This window comes from Xenopus laevis, chromosome 1L (genome assembly GCF_017654675.1).
Source record: "Xenopus laevis strain J_2021 chromosome 1L, Xenopus_laevis_v10.1, whole genome shotgun sequence".
Lineage (NCBI taxonomy): Eukaryota > Metazoa > Chordata > Amphibia > Anura > Pipidae > Xenopus > Xenopus laevis.
The window spans coordinates 104,320,488-104,339,583 of NC_054371.1; the positions used below are offsets into that span (position 1 = coordinate 104,320,488).

General features: G+C 36.3%; 1 protein-coding gene across 1 annotated transcript in view; it reads left to right on the plus strand.

Annotated features, from left to right (window-relative positions):
* csgalnact1.L (chondroitin sulfate N-acetylgalactosaminyltransferase 1 L homeolog) overlaps window positions 1-19,096 on the plus strand; it is a 221,106-nt gene that overhangs the window by 185,144 nt on the left and 16,866 nt on the right. Inside the window, exons 7-8 of the mRNA XM_018254269.2 lie at window positions 4,829-5,007; window positions 7,139-7,233. Of these exons, the coding sequence (XP_018109758.1) occupies window positions 4,829-5,007; window positions 7,139-7,233 (274 nt within the window). The remainder of the gene's footprint in view (window positions 1-4,828; window positions 5,008-7,138; window positions 7,234-19,096) is intronic.

Here is a 19,096-nt window from a genome sequence, read left to right on the forward strand (position 1 = left end):
ACCTTCAAGATTTGAAGACAGTTGGGTGAAAAAATGGCCAAAATCACACCTGAGCAATGCATGCGACTAGTTTCTCCATGCAGGAGGCATCTTGAAGCTTTAGGATTTATTTGTTTTGATTTCTTTGTATGTTTGGATTACTTGGGTTGTTACCGTCATCTGATGTACATTTTATGTCAATATTCCCATTAGAAATATATTTACTGAGAAAACTGTTGAAGTGTTCAATACTTATTTTCCTTGATGTATATATGGTTTTATTTAAACTTTTTATTTACCTTTTCAATAGTCCAACCATATAGCATGCAAAGGAGTTAGAGTGAAAAACAGACAATTACAAGGTACAGGTTATCTCAGCAACTCGTGACAGATGTTGATGTCCGGACTGTGAAAATATGATTGTAAGAGAAAGAAAGAAATTTAGAGAAAGCATGGAAAGGAAAGAAAGGACGATAGAGGGAAAAGAGTGGCGGGAAAAGGGTAGGACTCTCGCCTATTGAGACCTTATAACAAATAAGCATATTAATAAATCAGTACCACAATCTGAGTAAAGATCACATGTAAAACAGTAAGTACATCATGTGACACTATGGGGCAAATTTACTAAAATGCAAAGTGGCTAACGCTGGTGAAAATCCGCATCGTGAAGTCATTTTGCAAATTTAGTATCAGTCACCCTTGCAAAAATTCGCCAGCAATGCTGATAGGCTAGCGTAACTTCACACCCTAACGCTGGCGAAGTTGCACTCTGGCGAAGGGGGCGAAAATACGCAAATTTACTAACATTGTTGTTTTTCTCAACGTGACCTCCTTCGCCAGAGTTTACTTCGCCAGGTTAGAGCAGGCGAAGTGCAATAGAGTAGATAGGAGTCCAAAAATAGTTGACACTTTTTCTATGTCCCAAAAAGCGCTGTCGTTTTATGGGTGATACGCTGAAAAAGATCAAAAAAATTTTTTAGGGTGCTCACTTTCCCCCCTTCATTTGTGGCAACTTAACTATACTGTGGGCACATGTGAAGGGCATTAGAACACCTAAATAAACTTTTATTATGTTTCCCTGCGTTTGTGTAGTGTTCTGTATGCGCTGCTGCATACACGTCCATTAAAATTAAAATTTGGCGCCGTATGCATATTAGCCATCGATAGCGCAATTTCGGACCGTTCATCGTAACTTCGCTAGCGCAACTTTGGAAATGATCGGTAACTTGTGCGGAACTTCGGATCTTCATGAATTTGCGATGTCCTGACTAATCTACGCCTGGCGAAGTGCGGCGGAGACAATGCTGGCGGATCTACGGAGGTAAGTCTGCCTCGCAACAAGTCACCCATGGGGACCAAATTGCATTGTAGTTGTCCATGTTATGATGGATCATTGCTGTAAGTTTTTCCATGGAGGACACCCACCATATTTTACATTTTATTTCTGGTATTGTAGGAGTACCCACCATCCATTTGTGGGCAATAGCGCATCTAGTTGCTAAAGCACTCCCTGGAAAGTGAGAAGGGCAAGCCGAAGGATCGGGTTTGATCGTTTTGTTGAGCATGGCACTCAAAAGAGCAAATATTTCCTTCCAAAGTTTAGAAATTAGTGTGCAATCCCACCATATGTTTTATCCCCCATTGTATCACAGCCTCTGAAGCAGGTTGGTTCGGAATGACATATTCGGCTGAGCTTTGCCGGAGTGAGATACCAATCGTATAAGAGCTTATAAGCATTTTCCTTAATAATCGTATTAATAGATGCCTTCCTGATATTGTCAAGGGCAATTTCCCATTGGGCCTTCTCCTGCACCTCGTTAAGTCTCGTCTCCCATCATTCCATATATTTATGCTTGTCTGGAATGGCATAAGAGCGGAAATGAGCATCAATCAAGGATATTTGTCCCTTATCCTGGGGGTGAGCGCAGAGATACTCAAAGAAGGTCTTTGGATTTGACGTTTTACCTCGGTGGTTTTGGACAAAATGGCTAAGTTGTAAGTATTGTTAATGTTCCCGCAAGGGAATAGAGTATTTAGATCTCAGGTCATCCCAAGTGATGATTTTGCCAAATGGAGTAATACTGTTGATATCGAAAAAGTCATTGTCCAACCACCACCTAAAAGAGAGCGGGTCTTGTCCTGGAGGAAAAATTGGGTTATAAAATAATGGAGTAAATGGAGATGGATTTGAGCAAAGCCCTTCTTTATATTTATGTTTGAGTTTATCCCATAATATGAAGGTATGTTTCAATATAGGGTTGGTATACACTGCTGGGGGTCTAGCATCTTGTGGGTACCACAACAGTGTATATATGGTTTTATGAAGATTTCTGACTTCTATAGATCAAAAACTCCCAGCAATAAATTACAGAATTTCTAAAGTCGAATATGGCAGTAGGTTTACCCCAGGAAACCATAAATTTTTTTAAAAGTATAGATTGTGTCAAATCCATAATGTGTAACATTGTCTTTCTACTCCTAATTAACAAACATCAAAGCTTTTCTGAACTTAGTGATTTCTATAAAAATGTATGATAATTCGAAAAAATAACCTCAAAACTTTAATTTTGCAAGTTTGCATCTCCCACATAGCTTTAGGAACCAAGAAAAAAACATCCTAAATATTAATACCAGGGGTCCACAGGGGTGCATAGGATTAACAAAGTATGTGGCATTTGGGGACCCGAAAATGAAATTGTCCCGGAAGTCTCTTCCACTACAGAATAATCATCATATTTACTGCATTTTTTACGGGGGAAAAAAACACGAAAATACATTTACCCCCCCACCCATAAATTTTTGGAAAGTACACATTCACACATATCCAAAATGGCTAACCATCTTTCTACTTAAAACTACTGAGTCACAGTGCTTTCCCAAAATTGTTTCGATAAAATAGCTGAAAATTGCCTCGAAGTTTCCACTTTCTAGCATCTTATTTCCCACATAGCATTAGCTAGCATGAAAAAACATCCTAAATATGAATGAGTCCACTGAACAGTTTTATGCCTGTTGTGCATTCGATTACCAAAGTATCTGGCGTTTACAGACCCCAAAATTAAGTTAGCCCATACAAATTGTCCCAGGAGTCATTGCTACTGAATAATCAACACATTTACTGCATTTCTTGTTGGGTAAAAACACAAAAAATGTTGACCCCCCAAAACCATATATTTTTGGAAAGTACACATTCAGCCAAATCCAAAATGGGTAACCATGTCTTTCTACTCCAAACTGCTGAGTTACAATGTTTTGCCAAAACTGTGGATTTTGATGAAATAGCTGAAAACCCCATAGGACAGGCAGAAGCTGAGGCAGTATCTGTAACAGAGAGCTAAGTTTCCGTTATTGCAAGTGGCCTGAAGTCATTAATGAAGAAGTGAAGTTTGTTGCAGACTGAATGGGAATTCCAGAGGGCACTTGCATTGTGTGTGTTACTGCAAACAGTGGCATAACTATAGCTATCAACGATACTTTTAAGTACAGAATGTACAAAAGGTTGTGTGAAGATAATTCTTATTCTGAGGAAAGAATTTGATTATATATTTATTTGATGTGTTTGTATATACTTTGAAGTGAAAATACCAACACCACCAATTAAAGGCATATTACACAGAACTTTTCAGATCACTCATCTTTGAATAGTTACTTTTACGTGTATGTGCGGGTATTTATGGGTGCCTGCTTGCATATATGTATGTATTCATGGGTTCCTCATTTTGTGTGTGTGTATGTGGTGGGGGAGCTTGTGAATAGTAGTATATAATAGCATGTATATGGATCATTTGTGTGTGGCTGTCCAGTTGTTACAATATGTGCACTATATTGCACTAATCTGATATTGCTGCCTCATCCACATACTGTACATGCTCCCCCTTGTATGGTTAAATGGGGGAGAATAAGTACATGTGGTACAGAAAAGAGAGAAATTAAAAAAAAAGACTACCTACCTAGATTTTCTTTGAATATATACACTTGCTATTCATATTTGTTCTATTTGTAAAATGTGCTTAGATATAAATAAGCCTATGGGAATCAGTTTTAGTCTATATCTCTTATGCAATTTCTTATTTGCAAGGCAGTACATTGAAAGATCCACTCATTTGGCAAAATGTTTAAACCTGTCTGATTGATAGCCAACCAATTTTTGACAAGATATTGGGGCTGATAGGCCCCATACATGGGCAGATGCTTAGAAACTTCAGAAATATGGTGTATAACATGGTATAAATTAAAACTGCACTGATAATTCAGACAGTAAACCATTAAGAAAAGGGAGTCACATTTTCATACTGCTGACTTCTTAATTTTTATGTTTTCCAGAAGATCATGTTGGAGGAACTAAAGTTTCTTCTTCTATTATTTTTATGGTATTCTTGTCTTTGAATGTAAAAAAATCTTAAAACAATTTTTTGGAGTTGATTGCCTTATGCATTATCTTATAGTAGTTATGTGTTTTGAGAAACCCATTAAACATGATTTAAGAGTTGTATTTACCTATTTAATATTAAAAACACATCCTTTATATATTTTTACAGACTGGATTGTAAAAATTGTCTAAAAATAAAATAGATATCTGGGGCACATCACACTTCAGGTCATCTTAATACTCACTGATTTAGTGAAGCAATATTACCCTTGCCAAAGACACTTTTTTTTATACCACAGCACCTAATTCTTGTCATATGGAGTTTAGCTGCAGGAGATTTTTTTTGTGTTTGTAAAATTAAGTTTTTAATATGTTTTACCAGAAATCTGAGACTTTCCTGAAATTGACACTGCTGCTCCCACATTTGTAGTCTGCAGTTTAGAAAATCTAATGCTGTTTTGCTTTTTTTTTTTTTTTAAGAGCTGCAAACTTCAAAAACTTCACTTTTATTCAGTTGAATGAGGAATTCTCTCGTGGGAAAGGCTTAGATGTTGGAGCACGTGCTTGGAAAGGAAGCAATGTCCTTCTGTTTTTTTGTGATGTTGATATCTACTTCACTGCTGAATTTCTTAATTCATGCAGAATAAATACACAGCCAGGTAAGAACAACACATTTTAATTAATTCACTTTCATTGTATTCTTTGGGGTATATTATCAAAGAGTGAAGTTAGAAATCACCACAGTCCGCTAGAGTGAAATACCGCCTCTCTCCATGAATTTCTGAGATTTTTAAAGGCATATTTATCAAAAGTTGAAAGTTCATCATTTGATAAATACGCCTTTAAAAATTCCATAGAAATGAAAGGTGAGAGGCGGTATTGCAAGCTAGTGGACTGTGGTGATCTCTAACTTCACTCTTTGATAAATAGCCCCCTTTGTATTTTGTGAAAAATGTTTACCTATAATATTTACAGGTGTTTATATGTTAAACTCCATATTTGCAAGAAAAAAAACTTTTGAGTTCAGAGATCATTCAGGGATCAACAGCATCTTTATACAATTCATTCTTAAACTTTTTTTTCTTGTGAAATGCATGCCCTTGCCTGTCTTAGTACCTCCAAAATGAAAATTTGTATTCATTAAATAAATAAATTCCAAAATTAATAATCTGTTATACCTATGATGTTCCAAATCAGATTCCTAACCTTTTTTCCACTCCACAGGTTGCCAGTTACTCAGTACTATCATGCACCATTGGCTTTAATTTAGAAGGAACAATGCACATGGCTACTGTCATAGGAAACCAATTGAAGTTAAGAGCTAGGGCATGCTACAAAGCAGGGATACAAACACATGTTGTAGTCAGATTTATTAGTTCCATAAGCTGCAGGATTGCTTGGTTCATAAAGCAACATGATAACGGATATTAAAGTTGCAGCACATATTAAAGGGGTTGTTTACCTTCTAACACTTTTTGCAGTTCAGTTGTTTTCAGATAGTTTTCACGGAAATAAAGCCTTTTTTTCAGTTAGTTTTTATTTTCTATTTGTGCCCGGTTTTCTAATATTGAAGTTTCATTTTTCACCTTCTTATGTTTTTCTGCAGCAGCTCTGGGACCTGATACATTAGTTTATACATTTCTTATATTTGGCCCTACTGAGCAGAATTCCTGAGTTTCATTAAAGGCAACTAATATAATTGATACACTAGCTGCTAATATTCCACAGATGGTGCTGAGAATTGTATCAACTAATGCAGCAAATTGTAACTAGAATGCTGCCAGATTGAAACACAGAGATGAAAACATTAAACTTTAGCCTTCGATTTCAGAAAACCGGCAAAAAAGAACCTGTTAAAAGTAGTTATTTCAGGCAAACAATCTGAAAACAACTGAACTGAAAAACGTGGTTTGGAATGTGAACAACCAAATTTATTTTAATAATGTATAGGCATTTTGGCTACATTATGTCAAAAAAGGTAGCAGCAGAATAAAGGACAATAACACACCACTAATTGGTCTTCTGTATAGTACCCAGGTGAGTACACCAACACTGAACTACAGGCTGTTTAAATAGCTGTCTGAATGATTGATTATTTTAGGATAAAACCAGATCCTCAGTTGAAAATGTGGAATGAATAATGAAATGACATGACTTTCAACTGATTTTGTTAAAAAAATATAAAATTAGAGCATTCATTGTCAAAAAAATTTCATAAAGGATACCTTACATACAGTGGAGTCCACCAATTTATTCAAGTCAGGCAGTTTAACTTAATCATATTTCTGCCAAATGAGGACACATTGCATTTTCTGTATATGTTGAATTGCTTTCATAAATCAGCTTACTAGTTCTTACTAGCAAAGATGTTAGACCAAACAATCTTCTGCAAAAGAGTCACATGTTGCATTTGATACTTGATACTATTATTAATTTGATATCTTCTGCATGTTATTTGTCACTGTAAAAAACAGTAAGATCATGTTTGTTGTATATTTTATTAAAAGCCAGTGAATATAGTGTGTGTATCTGTATTATTTCATTTGTATCAACGGACAACTGTTAAATAGAAGCATAGAATGATCCAAATAGCTTGCCTGGTATAACCCAGCTATTCCTCTAATACAATACACTTACAACTCTGCATTTAAACAGTTCTATTATTTAAAAACAAAAAAATGTTCATAAAACTAAGGAAACTCTCAGAATCAGTAGGTGAATGAAAAAAAAACCAACAAAAAAGAATGTTATATCACATAGTTAATACTGTGAATTTTGTCTTCCCTACAGGAAAAAGAGTTTTTTACCCAGTTCTTTTCAGTCAGTATAACCCTGCAATAATTTATGGGCATCATGATGCAATTCCATCCATCGACCAACAACTAGTAAGTAAGCCAGGGAACATGTGAGTAATAATTCTCTTTTCTCTTGTCTCTGAGGGTAAGACCCTGGAATTCTTCCTGGTCAGCCACTTGTAAAAACTAAAAAACTGCATGTTAGTAAGATAGAACATTCATATATTAATAATAAATAAATTATAAATAATAATAAATAAATAAAGTATTACACCAGTGGTTGTACACATGGCTACCATCAGAAATCCTAGGGACCCCTTGCAAATAAATGAGTGGGTCCACCAGACACCACTACAGGGAGTTTTTATATACAGTTAGGGCTCAGAAATTGACTAGAATGCCCATGAGCGGGAGGGCCCAGTATTGCTTGACTTATTTAAAATCATAAGACTATAGTGCACCTACAAAGTTTACGGTACACCAAATATTTTACACTTTTATCTTATTATAATTTGTCTATATACTTGAGATGCACCAAAAATTATTCTGAAATCTATATCCAAATCCTAATCTGTATATTAAAATGTGAAAAAATATTTTTGAAAATCCTAAATGGGCCCATAAGGGGCCCATTTATTATACCTCGATTAGTTCTGGTCAAGGTTTTTAATGAGAAAACACAATTTTTTTATGTATAAAAAACTTGCATTTTTAGAAATTTATCATACCCCTAAACTGTTAAAAATCTGAATTCGAAAGTGTTTAATCTCAAACCTGTCAAGGTTATTTAGAAGTCAATGGCACGTGTTGCTGAAGTTGTTTCTTGACATTGTAATCTGTGTTGGATAATCTGAAAAAATTGAGATTTCGCAGTGAAAACTAAAAAAAAAATTGAGTTTTCAGAGCGACAATTGTACGATTTTTGCAACAGTTGTAGGATAGGAAGGAGCATAACAATGCGCAGACTTGGCTGCAAAATTTCTTTATTATCACAACATGTTTCGGATCATCATGGATCCTTTTTCAAGTGAAAAATACAATTACAAAAAAGACCAATTTATAACACAACACCCACAATGTTACTCCTCCCTCAGTGACATCATATGTTAATCAATCAATTATTTAAAGTAGCGTGTATTTCCCATCTTAAAGACGTGTAATATCCACTAGAGGAACTGTGCACCTTGCAACACACTGCAACATTAAAAACAATGTAACATTTAAAATATAACCTTAATGCTTAGAAACAACATTAAAATTGATACAAAATTTTAATTCATAAAAGAATTACTTGAAAATTAGGCACTACTCATTTCAGAGTCTGCCTACCATATGTGTCCGAAAACTGTGTCACTATTTTGGAAGATATTTCATTTCTGCTGTCTATTAGACAATAAATTATTCTTAGATTCTTTTTAAATAACTTTCTTTAGGATACTTTTTTTGGATACTTTTTTTAAGGTACTTTTTCAAAGTTACTATTTTAATACTTTTTTAAAGAGACAAGCCAGTACATTTAGAAGCGATAAATAAATAGTTCTTACCGTACCTACACAAAAATATATGGGAGTCAGGATCAAAGGAGTCTAGAAAAAGAAAAATCCATAATTCAAATTAATACAATTCATAAGAAGCACTTTACACTCCATGCTTCATTTAGACCTTTGGGGGCCAATGTGTTTAGCCTCATGATCCACATAGCTTCTCTTTGGAGCATTTTTTGTTTGAAGTTGCCCCCTCTATTCAGTGGTTTTACTAATTCTAAAACAGCCCATTTCAGTTGTCCATGTGTATGTTTAGCCAGGTTAAAATGCCGGGCCACTGCTGTATCGGTCTGTGTATTATGTTTAAAATTACGTATATCATTCTTATGTTCCTTTATTCTGGTTTTGATGTTCCTCACTGTTTGGCCTATATATACTAACCCGCATGGGCATTTCACAAATTTTGCAGCCAAGTCTGCGCATTGTTATGCTCCTTCCTATCCTACAACTGTTGCATGAGTACAAATTTGGCCTGGCTGGTGTGGCCTGAGTAGGAAAGTGAGCTACACAGGTGGAGATCGTTTGGATAAAACTACATTTTTGAATTGTACGATTTTGTTGTGATGTTTTGCTCCATTTTTTTCTAGAAATATTATTGATAAATTAATTTAAATTGAGGAAGAGAGTTTGGTCGGATTTGTTTTCGAATGCATCTTTTATAACTGATGTGACAAAGCACCATTTATAAGGATATAATGTACAGGATATGTATGGCGCTTGTGTATATATTGTCAGGGGCCTAACGGCTCCAAGCACGGAGAAGTCCGGACCAAGGAGGAAGCTTGGGAATTCCAGTAATAATAATCCTATAATCAGGCATTGAACCTGTGACCCTGGCATTCTTCTATTTAAAAACGTCACACGTCCAGCGCTGGGCGCCGCCATGTTGGACACGGATCGCTCCTGACATATATATATATATATATGTACAGTACAGTACAAAATATATGGGGATCCTACCCCCTTTGTATGGGTAATATTTTCCTAAGGTTTATTTCTTAGTTAATTGCACAACTTGTATAAAAGCTGTAATAAAAAATATATGGGTATTCATAGGTAGTGTGGAGATAAAACTAAAATCTGTTCTTTTTGCATCAAACTTACATGATATTTGCAAGCAGACTAGTTAAATTTAGGATGTTTAGCATTATGAATTTGTGTTTGAAGCCTGCTTTATTTACAGTGACTAATGGATATGAATGTTATCAGCAATGTGCAGAATTTTTTTAATTTCAAGCCAATGCAAATAAGTACATTGAGCAATAGTACAGGTTGCCATTTGCCATTTAAGCAGCAAATGGATATTTATAGCCACCATTTATAATGATTTCAGCATTACCCAATTTCTATATTTAAAAATAAATTATCTTGATTAAAAAATATACAGTATCTTGCCAGAAAACTTTATTGAATATAAAAAGCTCTTAGCAAGATTGTTTCTTGACCATTTTCAAGGACAGTAAAATTGAAGCATTAAAGAACTGGATAGATACAGACTCTCTGTCTACTCAAATTGTAAATTCACCCATTAGTATGATTAAAAATATGATTTTATTCTTTCAACAAAAAATGTAACATTTTTTATTCGACCTTGTAAGCCTTGTGTATCATATTAGCAAAATATATCAAATTTGCTGTAGCTCCTTTCCTTTTAAACTGCTGTACATTCTTCTCTTTGAAGAAACAAGTTTGTTTCCTAATAACCATACAACTCTTAGGCAAGGCCATCTGATCTATGAAGATAATATACTTGGCTTCATTATCATACTCAGCTCCAACAGTTTTCTTTGTACTTGCTAAACCAAAAACAATCTTGCAACTGTGTTCTGCTATCATCTTAGAAAGGCATAATTATTACTCTGGGCTGGTGTTTCTAATAGCATTTGAGAATTGCTTAGTTTAGTGACTTGTGGAGCAGTATGCCTATGGGATAAATCATTTCCATGGTAGCATCTTTAATTATATTTGTGTGCAGTGTATTCCATTTATATAGTTTACCTCTTTTAGTACAGTTGTATAGAATATTAATAAAAGACTGTGCCTTTGGAATCACAGATATATACTAACATTGGGAATAGCTCATCCAAATCTAAAATTGTGTCCCTACCCCTTCAAATTCTGTGCATCTCTGTGCTTATGTTTCCTCTAGGATGTATATACAGTATACATATTGAGTAGAATTGTAATGTACTAGAAATTTAACTAAAGCAAATGACTGTGATTATGCATGGAGAAAGTAACACAAATAAATTTAATGTAAAATGCATATTATTTAGGCATATATGAATATGAGTATCCTACTGTGTTACAAAACTTATGTTAAGTAACGATTGGAAGCCAAAAATCAGGCATTAAAGGCACTAAAATGGGTATGGAGGATTGCCTATATCATGAATGGTTCTCTTATTAACAGGACTGCTGAAAAATTACAATGTAAGAGGACAGGATAGCTGCACCAATGTCCATTGAACTAGACAGGTCCTTATATGTCTTCATGGTGATACATTTGTCATAAGGAAATTATAGCAGTCATATTTTGAATGATAATAGTTTGGTACAGCAGTGCTTTACAGAGACTATTCAATCAGTCACAGTCAATCAGTCAATCAGGCTTTGTTAAAATGCAAGTTATTACTGTAAGGGAAGAGACTTTCCTCTTAGTGAAAAACAGTTTACAGAGCTTCAAAATGGGGAAAAGGAGTAGATTTATCAAAGGTCGAATTTCAAGCTATTTTTTGTGTACTTCGACTAGGGAATAGTCCAAATTCGATTTGAATTTGAAAAAAAATTAGAAAATTCGAATATCGAAATTTATCATGTACTGTCTCTTTAAAATTTGACTTTGACCATTCGCCTTCTAAAACCTGCTGAATTGCTGTTTTAGGATATGGGGGACCTCCTAGAACCTATTTGGAGTCAATTGGTGGACTCTGAAAAATGGAAGTTTTTTTTAGAAAAAACTTTTAATCAAATTCGATTGAATGCAATATTCCTTCGATTTGTATGATTCGAATTCAGTCGAATACGGACCTGTTCAATCAATTTAACTAAAGCAAATGACTGTGATTATGCATGGAGAAAGTAACACAAATAAATTTAATGTAAAATGCATATTATTTAGGCATATCAAAATTCTATTTGGTGGTACCCTTTATACAATAACTTATACTACTGCAATCACCTGCAGTGTAAATATTGACAACACTTTGTGAAATTGACATGTAATCAATCTTTTTTTATACTTTTGTATTTGCTTAAGGAATGTTGCTATGTGGAATCTAGCCATGTTTCAGTCTATTGCAGCAAATCCTTCTGCGTTATTGACAGAGCCCGTAGAATACACTTCTTTGCAGTCTTACTGTATCTGATGTGGAAGTCAAATGCTAGAGAAAACCTTTGTGGCATGACTTTGTTTTAACCCCTGATTTTATTTTATTTAATTGTAGGTTTTTCACAATGAATTCTGTAGTTTAGAATAGCGTATCAATAAATTGCATAGGCTTCAGATACAATATTTTTGAATTTAAACGATCCTTCCCTCTCCTAATAGAAGCTTTTATCAGTGGTTTAATCCAACCAGTGAGTCTTCATGAGATCAACGTGGCGATGAACCAAATCCATAATTTTTAAATCTTTGACAAAAGAAATGGATCAACAATAGAACAACAAGGGCTGATGCAGGCCCGGACTGGCAATCTGTGACTTCTGGCAAATGCCAGAGGGGCTGCTATAAGGTGCCATAGACAGTGACTACTAAGTGGGCTGTTTGGGCCTCTGTGTACTAGGAATGGCAGGGCCTATTTTGAATCCCAGTCCAGTCCTGGGCTGATGTATTCTTGTTTGAGACTGAGTTTCTTTTGGGTTTTTTTTAGTTGAAAACCTAGCTCTTGGCAGGTTTAAGGTGGCAAAATTTTTATTTTCTATGATTTTCTTAAAAAAACAAAAACAAAGCTAAGATGTAAACCAACGTGAGCAAGAAAATTAATGGCTTAACTAAGGTTAGGATTCAGTTGAATTTTGGATTGTATCCCTACTCTAATATCAACATATGATCTTACTTCCTACAGATCCAGGGTTTGATTGATCAGATTAGGGCCTGAACTGGATCATGGTATTATGATAAACTGGCAAAAGAAAAGGCAATACAATGTGCAGTAAGTGTTTCCAAACAAGTATGATACAAAATTGAGTGAAGCCCAACCTGTGCTACAGGAGTGATCAGTTACAGAGTAACGTTAATATTTGCTTCCTTTCAGGAATCTAAATTGGTTGGATTAGAGTATAGAATATGAAAGAGCCCCTAATAATTGTATGCAGTCAGTAAAAAGAGGAAACATGTAGGTAGTTAGCAGAAGTTGCAAGCATTTGCTTATAAACTGTACATTTTGTCCTTAGACATTTGTTTATTCAACCTTGTCTACATTATTATTATGTGTATTTTTAAACATAGATATATTGTATTTTGTGAAGGCAGGCCATAGTAGTCAAATTTGTCATTTGAGGATAAGAAAAAAATCTCTTGTAAACTGAACTAAAACAATAATAAAATTACATTTCCTACTTGACTTCTGTAAGTTACAAGAATTAGATTCATCAGTCTTTTCCTCACCTATCCTGGCAGGAAATGTTGGGGAAATATATGGCCACTTCTCTGTGCAATTATTTCGTAATAAACTGAGAAAGGCCTCATATGTTTCATCATTCACTGTTCTTTTGTTATTGTGTTGGAGGTTTGGGACTTTGAAATTTGTGACTTTGTTGCTGAATGTTTCTTGCATTGGCTTATTAAAGGAACAGTAACATCAAAAAATAAAAGTTTTTTAAAGTAATAACAATATAATGCAGTGTTGCCCTGCACTAGTAAAACTGCTGTGTTTGCTTCAGAAACACTACTATTGGTTATATAAATATGCTGATGTGTAGCCACGGGGGGCAGCCATTCAGAGGAGAAAAGGCTCACGTTACACAGTTATCCACTATTTAACCTGTGTCATATAGCCTTTTTTCAATTTCCGCCATTGCTACATAGCAGCTTGTTTATAGACAGTGCCGGGCCAAGTCGGCCAGACGCCCTAGGCAACACCCCCCCCAACCCGCTCGCACCGATGAAGCGGTATTGTGCAAGCGCCATCAAAGTGATGAAAGCATAGTGCGCATGTGCGGACTCACAAGCAGTTGAATTCAACTGCCGCAGCTTCTGGACACAACGGTCCGAACTAGGGGAAGGCATCAGAAGAGGTACGTGCCTGGTGCCCCTCTACCATTGCGCCCTAGGCATGTGCCTATTCTGCCTACCCCTATTTCTGGCCCTGACTATAGAAGTGTTTCTGAAGCAAACACATCAGTTTTACCAGTGCAGGGTAACAGTACATGATATTTTCATCTCTTTAAAACACTTTCATTTTTTGGTGTTTTTGTTCCTTTAAATAATTGCCCCAGTAAATTATTAGAACGTGTTTGATAGGTTGGGGCAGAACAATCCCAAAACCGGCAAACTTAAAGTCAATAATTAACAATGGAAAGATATGAGGGAAGATCAGAAAGGGATGTGAAGAGGTGTCTTCTAGTAGAGGGCATTTAAACAAGGAAATAGGGAGACACAGAAGTAGGGATGTAGCGAACGTCGGAAAAAAAGTTCGCGAACATATTCGCGAACTTGCGCAAAAATGCGAGCGGTTCGCGAACGGTTCGCGAACCCCATAGACTTCAATGGGAAGGCGAACTTTAACATCTAGAAAAGACATTTCTGGCCAGAAAAATGATTTTAAAGTTGTTTAAAGGGTGCAACGACCTGGACAGTGGCATGCCAGAGGGGGATCAAGGGCAAAAATGTATCTGAAAAATCTGCCTGTGTGTGCTTGGAAGAGATAGTGTAGGGGGAGAGCTGTTAGTGATTTCAGGGACAGATGATAGTAAGTTTGCTGGCTAGTAATCTGCTTGATACTGCTCTGTATTGGAGGGACAGAAGTCTGCAGGGATTTGAGGGACATTTTAGCTTAGGTAGCTTTGCTGGCTAGTAATCTACTGTTCTCTTTAAACAACTGCCATACGTTGACCTTGTAGGCATTGTTTGCCCAGTTTTTTTGGACGCAGCCACTGAAGCACAGTTGCCAGAAAAAATATGCCATATAAATGCTGAAAATAGTCATTTTTCGCCATACCTTGACCTTGTAGACATTGTTTGCCCAGTTTTTTTGGTTGCAGCCACTGAAGCACAGTTGCCAGAAAAAATATGCCACATAAATGCTGAAAATAGTCATTTTTTGCCATATACGTTGAGTCAACGTATGGCAAAAAATGACTATTTTCAGCATTTATATGGCATATTTTTTCTGGCCTCTGTGCTTCAGTGGCTGTGGCCAAAAAAACTGGGCAAACAATGCCTACAAGGTCAACGTATACACTACTACAGCGGTGGATACGGATTACGTAAAATATATGAATGCTGCTTGAAAAAAGTGACTCCGGTGTTTTTTCTGGAGACGGTAATATTATGGATATTTAGACAGAATGGGAACAAGGTCACACAGCTCGATGGCGGGTTGAAGAAAACAGTGTGCAAATAATGCCTACAAGGCCAACGTATACACTACTACAGCGGTGGATACGGATTACGTAAAATATATTATGGCTGCTTGAAAAAAGTCACTCCGGTGTTTTTTCTGGAGACGGTAATATTATGGATATTTAGACAGAATGTGAACAAGGTCACACAGCTCGATGGCGGGTTGAAGAAAACAGTGTGCAAATAATGCCTACAGGGCAAATAATGCCTAAAAGGTCAACTTATACACTACTACAGCGGTAGTAAAATAAAAAAAAGTAAAATAAAAAAAAATGAATATTAAAAAAAAAAAATTAAAGTTGGTGCTGCTGAACTACTAGGAGCAGCAGATTAGCACACCAGTCCCACTCCCCAACACTGCTAGACTAATAGCACTGGGCTCTTATAGTAGTAGTAGTAGTAGTAGTAGTAAAACAACAAAAAAATAAATAAAAGCAGTCCTTACAAGGACTACTGTTATTGCAGCAGTCAGCAGATGAGATCAGAAGCAGGACAGCTGCCCACTGCAGCTACATACAGAGCACTGCAGTAGAAGGTAGATTACTAGCCAGCAAAGCTACCTAAGCTTAAATGTCCCTCAAACCCCTGCAGACTTCTGTCCCTCCAATAACAGAGCAGTATCAAAACGATTACTAGCCAGCAAACTTTCAACTGTCCCTGAAATCACTAACAGGCAGCAGCTCTCTCCCTACACTATCTCTTCAGCACACACAGGCAGAGTGAAAAAACGCTGCAGGGCTTCGGTTTTTATAGGGAAGGGGAGTGGTCCAGGGGAGAGCTTCCTGATTGGCTGCCATGTACCTGCTGGTCTGGGGTGAGAGGGCAAAAAAAAGCGCCAACAATGGCGAACCCAAAATGGCGAACGTCGCGCGACGTTCGCGAACTTCCGGCGAGCGCGAACACCCGATGTTCGCGCGAACAAGTTCGCCGGCGAACAGTTCGCGACATCTCTACACAGAAGGTATATGAGCATATGTGGAGAGATGGGATAGGTGGATGTGCATTCCAGCAGCAGGAGAAAGAGCTAGACTTTCAAATGTAGCATGATGTAAAAATTATTGGCCAGTAGATAATTGTTTTTGTATTCTTTTTTTAGGGAGATTGAATTCTGTATTTATATGCAACAGCTGCTGTACCAAATATACATATAAATAAAGATAAAGATATAATATTGCATTGACATGGATTCAGGCAGAGAAATAGAAAATACATAGCCCAGAGACCCAGGTGCAGCAGTAAAGAGAGCACCTGGGTCAACACCAATTAGCCAGTGAAGCAAGTTGGCAGATGGCATTTGGCAGGTATATAAGACGTATCATCAGTATTACAATTCTGGCAGTGTAATCCCAGAAATCTAAACTATACTATTTTACATAAGAAACCTACTGTATATGAGTATCCTACTGTGCTACAAAACTTATGTTAAGCAACGATTGGAAGCCAAAAATCAGGCATTAAAGGCACTAAAATGGGTATGGAGGATTGCCTATATCATGAATGGTTCTCTTATTAACAGGACTGCTGAAAAATTACAATGTAAGAGGACAGGATAGCTGCACCAATGTCCATTGAAGTAGACAGGACCTTATAATTCTTCATGCTGATACATTTGTCATAAGGAAATTATAGCAGTCATATTTTAAATGATAATAGTTTGGTACAGCAGTGCTTTACAAAGACTATTCAATCAGTCACAGTCAATCAGGCTTTGTTAAAATGCAAGTTATTACTGCAAGGGAAGAGACTTTCCTCTTAGTGAAAAACAGTTTACAGAGCTTCAAAATGGGGAAAAGGGGTAGATTTATCAAAGGTTGAGGTGAATTTTCAAATTAAAAAAATTCGAATTTCAAGCTATTTTTTGTGTATTCGATTCGAATTTGAAAAAAAATTAGAAAATTCGAATATCGAAATTTATCATGTACTGTCTCTTTAAAATTTGACTTCGACCATTCGCCATCTAAAACCTGCCGAATTGCTGTTAGGCAATGGGGAGGACATCCTATGCCTATGGGGGACATCCTAGAAACTATTTGGAGTCAATTGGTGGACTCTGAAAAACGAAAGTTTTTTTTGGGGAAAAACTTTGAATCAAATTTAATTGAATGCACTATTCCTTCGATTGTATGATTCGAATTCAGCTGAATACGGACCTGTTCAATCAAAAACAGACCTATTCGACCAAAAAACAAAACAGTGACTTAATTTCGGTTGGTCTTTTTGAATTCGAATTTCGACGTTTTTTTCAATTTGAGATGCGACCCTTGATAAATATTCCCCTAAATGTAATTCCAACTAACTTTCCAATATACATTAGTAAAGCATTTGCAATAGTTTTCACATTATGGGGCAAATTTATGAAGGGTCAAAGTGAAAATTGGAATTCAAATTTATTTTTTTTGGTCAAAACTCTGAAATTCGAATTGTGAATTATCCAAACTAGATTCAAGTTTTAATTTGAATTTCGGGATTTATCATACTCTGGCCCTTTAAGAACTAAAATTTGACTATTCGCCACCAAAAACCTGCCAAATTACTGTATAAGTCAATGGGAGATTTCCTGGGATCAATTTGGTGATGTTTGTAGCCATCCTGACTTTCAAGTTTTTTTGGAGAAAAAAACTCAAATCGAGTTTCTTAAATTTGAATCAAGTTTTCATATTGATTCGAGATTTCAGGACGGTTAAATTCGTTCGAGTTTAAAAAAATCTATTTTATTAATAAATTTTGACTAGTCAAATTTCGAAATGAGGGTAGTTTATAAAACTCACATGAATTCGAAATTCGACCCTTGATAAATGTGCCTCTATGCGTACAATTAATTGCTGTTTATCCCCTCATCTAATCCTAACCTCATCTGACCCTACCCTCTTACCCTTTAGTATTTATAGACCCGCGCCTTGACCTACCCATCTCTAATGTTGATGGGGTGGGACAAGAGGGTGTGAGTCTATATTGATGTACGAAGGTGGAAATGGGTGAAGTAAAGTCACGTGCAAGGTGGTTGGATGGTAGAGATTGATACAATCCCCCTAGATATGTGGATGCTGGCCCAAACCCACCTGACCAGTGGGTTTTGGGCCAGCCTGTACATCACTAACCCCTTTTTGTTCTGTTTGCTTTCTTTTCTCAGGGTCTCCTCTAACTGACCTGCAACATTGTTTCAGAAGTCAGAGCTAGGAGTGCAGAGATTGTAAACAGACAGAAATTACTGTTAATAGCAATTTCATTTACATTCAACATTAAAGGGTCATATATCCTCTTGTTTAAAAACAGCTAACAAATTACCAGTGGTGGCAAAAAGCTGCTCCTGATAACTTTTAGACCTGAATTTCCGGTCTTTGAACTGGAAATTCATACCATCTAGTGCAAGAGAGAGCATTTGCCCTCTCTGCACTAGCTATGCGCCCCCCCCCAGATCCGCTCCGGAAATGTAAGCGATGGGTCGCAAGTGGGGGCGGTCCCCTCAGGCAGCTCCTGACATAGAAACACCATTGGTCGTGTTGGCTACAAGATCTGACATAATCACCAATGGCTTGTTTCTTTGTTTATTTCACAAAAGCATGCATTTACAAAGATTATCTGATCCCATCCACTGACTGATTTCATTGCTTCCCACAACATGTCCAATCGACTGTTGCGAGGATTTTGTCAGAACGGTACGATTGTTTACATCCAATCAATGTAATGATAAATAGATAATTTTATCGTATTGCGCTAAACTCAGTCACTTCACACAATGAAATCTGCCCTTGTATGACCACCTTAAGGGCAAAATATATTACATTTTATATCTAATATTACAAAAAGGTAAACAGTGTATAAATATACAAAATGGCATTTCAAC